At 36.1% G+C, this 7,210-nt stretch overlaps 1 protein-coding gene across 2 annotated transcripts; it reads right to left on the bottom strand.

Annotated features, from left to right (window-relative positions):
* Positions 1 to 1,948: 1,948 nt before the first annotated feature.
* LOC105132989 (probable dolichyl pyrophosphate Man9GlcNAc2 alpha-1,3-glucosyltransferase) lies at positions 1,949 to 6,931 on the bottom strand. 2 transcript variants are annotated; one of them, XM_011036754.1, is made up of 6 exons: positions 6,253 to 6,930; positions 5,969 to 6,155; positions 5,768 to 5,875; positions 3,207 to 3,368; positions 2,728 to 2,980; positions 1,949 to 2,648 (listed from the first exon to the last, which is right to left on the bottom strand). In XM_011036754.1, the coding sequence occupies exons 1-6, from the start codon at positions 6,660 to 6,662 to the stop codon at positions 2,197 to 2,199; spliced, it is 1,572 nt and encodes a 523-aa protein (XP_011035056.1). In that variant the 5' UTR covers positions 6,663 to 6,930; the 3' UTR covers positions 1,949 to 2,196. The 2 variants fall into 2 exon arrangements, with proteins under 2 accessions (XP_011035056.1, XP_011035057.1); XM_011036755.1 differs by lacking the exon at positions 5,768 to 5,875 and having other exon boundaries at positions 6,253 to 6,931.
* Positions 6,932 to 7,210: the final 279 nt, after the last annotated feature.

Genomic DNA, 7,210 nt, shown 5'->3' with positions numbered 1-7,210 from the left:
CGGGCCAGCTTGCGCCCATTACGATTAATCCTCATGGCTCACTGAATACCCTGCAAATCCAGTAAGCATGTAAGGCACCGCAGGGGTGACAAGCGTGCATGTCAGGGCTCGAACCCAGGTGCAGTGGAAGGAGACAAGCCCCTTCCATCGCTAGGTCAAGCACAGGAATGCAAACTTTAATCGCACATGTGATGAACCCAGGTTGGTGATAATAGCATAACTTTTTTTTTTAGATTAACGTGGGTGTCCGGGCCAGTTTGCGCGTACCACGACTAATCCCACAAGTCCTGAAGTTAACGACTATGTAAGCTTCTAGTGACCATCATATGAGCAACTAAGGATTCGAACTTAAGACCACAGATGGAGCAAACTCCTTGATCCCAAGTCCTTATTACTTAATCACCATAACATAACTTTAATTGCACATATGATGAACCTAGGTCGGTGATAATAGCATAACTTTTTTATTCAACTTGTCATTGCAAAGGATAAACATAAAAACCTTGAACTGTTTTTGCATAGCCCGATGCTCGGACCGTTACACGACGTATAAAATTTATTGATGCTGTTGTAATGATTTTAAAAAAAAAATAGTTAAAAAATTTATTTAAATAATATTATTTTATTTTTTTAATAAGTATCCAAAAAAAAATTTAGAAGTCAAAAATAGATATGCTCTAAAAGTATAGTGAGCCGAATTTGCCCGAGCACCTGTCAAAATCAGGGGCATATTCCTTTCTATCCAGAAAAGGTAGAAAGGAGAGAAAATTCCTTCAGTCTTTAAACCTGTATTGTATGGGCAACTTATCGAACCTGTGATTTGATTGATAAAAACTGTAAAAGCAAAGAACAACTCTAGTACAATTCACTACTTGTGCAGTACGGAAAGGATCCATAGCCTAGCCCATCTCAGTAGAATGAATGCTGTAGCAGTGACTGCAGGGCATTCTCGCCTCCTGTCCGTGATGAACTTGAAAAATTCCATCGAAAGATGACAAGTCTCTCTCTTCAATCATGAGTACGAGACACTTTGATTGCGTTTTAGCTAGTATTGTACGATAGAAGGGATAAAAATAGAAAACAAAATATTTTTGATCAAAAAATTAAATTTATAATTTTCGGTAGCGTATGATAACATTCATTCTCTTTTTATTCCATCTTTTCTGATAAATTGTCGTTATTTTGATAATGACAAGTCTCCACAATTAACCAAGCATTTCACTTTCACGCTTTATACCTGAGAAATCATGAACATGCAAGTTCTGCATTTTGAGCTTCAACTCCCGAAGAAGTTATTTTGGTAATTGCTTTTCCTTTGAGGGAGTCTTTTTATCAGGTAGCTCATCAATCAAAATAAATGGTCCCATGGTTAAACAGGAAAGGCTCCAACACGGGCGTTTTCCTTTCTTGGATCGGGGCATGGATGATTGCATGCCACAGGTTCATCGGCAAACGTTTTATTAGTGAAAACAGGATGAACTCCATATCTTAAAGCACCTTGAAATCAAGGGCTTGACAGGAACTATGTCTCGAGACCTCAAAAAGATTCCAGGGTCCAAGAGGTGTATTTTCCTCTTGAAATCTCTTCCAAGTTCCAAGAACGCCCCTAATTACTTTCCCCCAAGTCATGTAGGTTCCAAACTGGGGTACCAGGTAGGTGCCAAGTTCAAAACTACAACCTGCGTACCTTAATAAGGTAGAGGACACGGCTCTACATGTCTAGCTGATTCATCTAATCAAATATAATACAGACATCAGCAGATGTAATTTATACCCATGATAACAGATGGTAGTCGCCTTGCCATGACCTCATTGTCGTGTTCATTTCTTGCCTGCTTACAAATTGGAAACAAATTGGAAAGGGTATATGCCATAGTTGCCATGCCGCAGCATTCTACAACTTCGGAAAGAAATGGCACTGGCAAATCTAATGAAGACCCAGCAACCATCACAGGAAGTTCAAAGCAAATTTAATTCTGAAAGTCATCAATCCCTACCGCAAATGCAAATAAACATTGAGCAAAATGATAAATGGGAGACTGGAGCTACATGATTCAGTTGTGTTTCCCTGAAATAGTTCTTCAGCCTGCATATGCTTACATATATGCCCCTGCCATCTCTAGATCCGTGCCCCACCAGCACGGCAACAAGATTCTAAATGCTAATACTAGGAACCTAAACCAAAAAACACAAAAATCAATTAAGTTTCTTTTCTTTGTCTCCAGATGTAAATTGTCTTGACAGCATCCATTGCTTTGCATTGGTGTAAACAGTAAAGCCCAATAAATGAGAGAAGCAGAAATTCATGATCATTGCTTCAAAAAGGTAAGGATACTTCTCAGGAGGGCGAATGGTTAAGTATATAACGTGAAAAATAAGCGAGCAAAGAAATTGAATCATCGCAATTAAGAATGTGATCTTAGGCCTAGAGAGATGCTTCATAATATGCCTTCTTCCACTGGGTGCAAGGTAAAGAAGGATGGAAGAAGCATAAAGAGCCATGTAGGGCACAACCAGTTTGTCACGACACAGAAGAGGGAACATAGAGAGCAAGGCACAAAGCATTAATAACATAGAGTGCACACCAGGCAATTCCATTGCCAACAAGGTTGCAGGCAGAAGCGGCAGCAGAATAGACTTCTCGTGAACTGCAAAAATAGTGACTCAAATACTAGTTACACATGAGATCATATAAAAATATATAATATTAGAGAAAGACCTACATACCTTGGAATGAAAATAAGTAGAACGCGAGAGAACTATTCAGCAACCCATAAAGGAAACCTTTACTGCTCGGAGCCAATATTTGTTGAATCATTGAAGGCAGAAAAGTCAATATAGTAGCAACCAAGCTGACAAATCTCAGAGAATGTGTTGTAAATAATCTCTTCCACTTAATTAAAATTGAGGTACTGCACCAAAAGTTAGCCACATAATCTTCGTATATTCCTCTCTCAAAAGGAGCAAGACGTGAAAGAACCTGTACCAAGCACTAACTTGAAGTAAATAGTTATGCTTGAGTATAACAATCAACTTCAGAGAAGAATGATGACCATCAACATTTTGGTTCATTGATCAACATATTCATATAACATGTTAAGTGTGAACTGCTAAGGTAAAAATATGGACTGAGTTGCATTGTAAGCCAATACAAATAAAACAAGGACCAACAAACTTTTTCTAACAATATTAATACTGCTTCATACCCCAAAAAAGGCATCTCTAGAATGAAGATATGGCCACCAAACAATAGCAAATGTTCCTAGGACAGCCAAGCCCAATTTTAAAACCTCAAGTGGGGGATTCTTACGCCTTAGGCAGGTACCAAACAGATGGCTGAAAAACGCAGGAGCATAATATGCACTCATCTGGATGAAAACACAGAAAAACATCAGCTTTAGAATTTATAATTAACATCAAGTCTGGACAAGTAAAGAGAAGAATAATAAGAAATTCTGATTTAATTTAGCTGGGAAGGATATAAAAAGCATTCATAATTTTTACTTCTTTGTTTCTCATTATGCAGAAATCATCTGTCATCTCTCAGAATAAATATATTACCCCCCACCCCAAAAAAAAAAATATATATATATATATATATATATATATATATATACGGCTTTGTATTCAGACAACATGCAGTTGGCGGAATCCAGTGAAAGAAAATGATTGTTACTAGACTAGATCCACCTTCAACAGTAGTTTCTCCGATATTGCACTTACACTAGCTTAAGAAGTGCAACAGACAAAGCTAATATAGATAAAAGTCTGTACTCAGTAAATATCAATGCATATGGAAAATTAGGATTTTCAAGATCCCATCATTCTCTATATTTTTCTGCTCAGCATTTCTCACTTTTTGGCAGTCAGTGTTACAAACTATTAGTAAAATATTACTGGTGTTCAAATATATTATCATCTAATTTATGGAAAAGCAATGTCATACACTTATTTCTCCATAAGAAAAGGGCAATCCATATCCCAAAATGAGAAGCATGAAAACTAAAAATCTTTATGATCAAGCAAAGAAATTAGAAAGGAAAAGAAAACATATATGAAATGATAAAGTTTCAAAATGACTATGGGTTCTATGAAAAGTTTGGCATGTGTAATTGGAAAAATTGTCAGATGGACTTAGTGTACCAACTAAGACCAGGCCAATAGTGGTGCGACAGTGTCTAAAAGAAAATGGACGTTGATGTTTGAATTCACCCATGTGTTATGTATTTATTGGTTTAATTTATGAGTGAATTCCTTAGAACATTTCACATAATTAGAAAGACTGGTAACAACAGGGTTGGCACCAGAAATATGGCAATTTCTGTAACTAAATCTTCTTGTGTATTCATGCAAGATGCACATCATAAACAACAACAGTTGTTTGTAATCTACCTTGAAGATACAATATGCAGTAAAAAGAAAGAAGCCAGCCAACATCAAGAGTCACAAGGACTCAAATATGAGATGTTCAAATGCGCATCAGGATGGTTGATAGGTCTATTATGATTAATGATATTATGTAATTATTTAATGTGTATTCCCAACCGGGGCAGTTCTGGCATTTACATATTCCAAAGTGGAATACAAATTAAGAAAGTACAGATAGACAACTAAAGTCGAAAGATATCTATTTATTGTCATATGCCATTGGGCTTCTTGGAAATCCAGCGGTAAGGATATTCAAGTCAGGTCTTTTATATATAATAACAGGAATCAATAAACAGACACTGGCTAAAACCCCTCCAAGCAACATTACAGAGCCAATGCATTATGAGTAGAAAACCAGATATGCCTTCATTTAAAAATAATGCAAAAACTAAAAAAAATAAAAAACCTTCAGACAAATAGTCTCAGCTATGACTTCTATAATTCTCCAACAGATATTAACAATTAGTAAGCCTCTCAATCATGGAATCACATTTTTCAGTCAGCAGGAACTACCATTTTCACAATTAGAATATAAACTTCATTCGAACTCTGAACCAGGAAACAAACAGCATTGAGCACCCACTCAGTAGTCACTATACATTCCTAATCAGGTTCCCCATCCAACCTGGCCACAGTTAAGCAATTGTGCCAAAGTAGTTAACATTGCCAGCTCATTATTCTTCCAGCCTTTTATCAATGTGGTCAGACATTGACAACGCAAAATATTCACTCTGTTTATGAAACATGATAAGGGAGTTGCTTATCCAAAAAGTGCAAGGTTCTTAGATTTATGGATGGAAAACATTACAAGACTTCATGCTGAGTCCAGACATAGAAATTATACTGTACAGCAAGTAACTTGTATATTGCAGAGAGTTTATGCAATGAAGTCACAAACTTCCTCATGCTCCCTCAAAAAAGTTCCTTGAGCCAATTTCCTGCTAAACACCAATAAACTTGTATGTTGCACTTATTCAACGAAGGCAAACATACACTTTCTAACAAACCCTCAAAAGAGCTCATTGAGCAAATTTCCTGCTAAACGCATTATCACAGCTCTCATCCAACCTAATTCAACTTCATAGGTTAACTGGCCTTAAATTTTGAAGGAAAAAACATTTATTTACAATTTGCTAAGCTAGCTAGTAAAATGTCACCATTTCCGATTAAATTATTTGTTGAGCACATACAAATACAGACCTTGGGTATGTGAGCATATGGGGTCAAAGATCATATATCACTTGTCTTCAAACTAGTTAAACACTAACAGAAGGCCCTTCTAAATTAATAAATAATTCATGCAATGCAAAAAAAAAAAAAAAAAAAAAAGGAGAAGCACCTGTTTATGGTTAAGAGACAGACAGAACAGAACACAAGCTAAAAGATTTTTCCGTGAGAGAACAGCAGCAACAGCACCTAAAGTAAGGCCCAAGCTGATGCAATTATACTGAAACAAAACCATATAAAATAGAAGAATAATCACATACCTCACAATTCAATAAACTCATAACAAAAGATAAGCACGAACTGTATTCAAAACCTGAAAATGGCCATGATCAATTAAGATCAAGCATGGATTGATTAAAATAACAGCAATGTGCCATGCTACATCACTCTTATCTCCACCGGACCGGTTACCCCCATGATAAACAAAAATAAAATAAAGCACGGCAGGGAAAAATATCAGCAAATCAGATGATAAAACTGTCCACCTCATTAGCAACTTCCTGCAAACAAATCACAAAACATTCAATACCCAATACAACTAAAAACTCAACAAAACATAAAAAGAACAAAAATTGACAAATGGGTTATGATCCTTACCCGAAATGTGTCTCATAACCACGAGAAGTAAACAGTGAAACTGAATTTGGATCAAAATACTTGAGAATAAGACCATGAAAGTAACTCTGATAAGCAGTTAATGGAGGGTAATCGAGACCCCAATAACTTAAATCATTGTTAGTAGTGTTAAAGTACCAATCTTTAATTGGTAAATTAGTTGTAATCTCCATCCAATGACGTTGAGCTTCAAAGTCACCAAATTTTGGTGGAGTGCCTGCACCTGAATATGAATGGAGAGAAACTGAAACTCTGAGGAGGAGACTGAAGATGCTGATTAAAAGAAATGAGCCCATTATTCCTTTTTGAAAAAACAAGCAGGAGATGTCATAAAGATTGTTGCTTTCAGTTTCTGGCTTGGGTTTTTGGACCTTCTTTCTCTCCTTTTCCATTTTTGTTTCTTTTCTTTTTGGAATGGAAATTACCTGATGTTTTTGTGGGTTGTTAATGGGTTCTGGTGGGTGAAATTCTGGAGTTTTTGACAATGGATTTGGGTGGGTCAGCGATCATGATGGGTGAGGACGGAGCAGATTGGAGGCCGGAGGATGGCCGGTGCTCAGGGTACAACCGTATAAGAAAGTCTAAACGGCAAACTTTTCTTTCTTTTGGTGAAGGGCTGGGCAGGCCCAGGCTTAACGGATAGGGTTGTGAGTTTATGGGCTCTTTTTTTTATATATAATAAAAGTTTTGGGTATTAAACAAATTGTGTTATTTTCCATCCATAAATATTGTGAATTTCAAATCATAGTTGTTGTACGGCAGGCATATTTTGATCTGAAAATTTAATGATTTGATATTTAATTATAATTAAAATTAAATTAAAAAAAGTATTAACTTAGCAAAAATTAACTAATATAATCAAGAATTTCTAGTAATCCAGTCAAACTCAATTCAAGTCTGACTAGTTAATACCATGAAAAAATTTAAAAATATATTATTT

The sequence above is a fragment of the Populus euphratica genome, unplaced genomic scaffold (genome assembly GCF_000495115.2).
Source record: "Populus euphratica unplaced genomic scaffold, PopEup_1.0 scaffold99.1, whole genome shotgun sequence".
Classification (NCBI taxonomy): domain Eukaryota; kingdom Viridiplantae; phylum Streptophyta; class Magnoliopsida; order Malpighiales; family Salicaceae; genus Populus; species Populus euphratica.
The sequence above is the reverse complement of the archived record's forward strand: the minus strand, read 5'-3'. Positions and strand labels throughout refer to the sequence as shown.

Coding starts and splice junctions, on each gene's coding strand:
- LOC105132989 (XM_011036754.1), bottom strand. CDS start 6,662: ATGGAAAAGGAGAGAAAGAAGGTCCAAAAACCCAAGCCAGAAACTGAA. Junction 6,156..6,252: donor GGTTATGAGACACATTTCGG/GTAAGGATCATA, acceptor ATTTGTTTGCAG/GAAGTTGCTAATGAGGTGGA. Junction 2,981..3,206: donor CTAGAGATGCCTTTTTTGGG/GTATGAAGCAGT, acceptor TGCTTGGTACAG/GTTCTTTCACGTCTTGCTCC.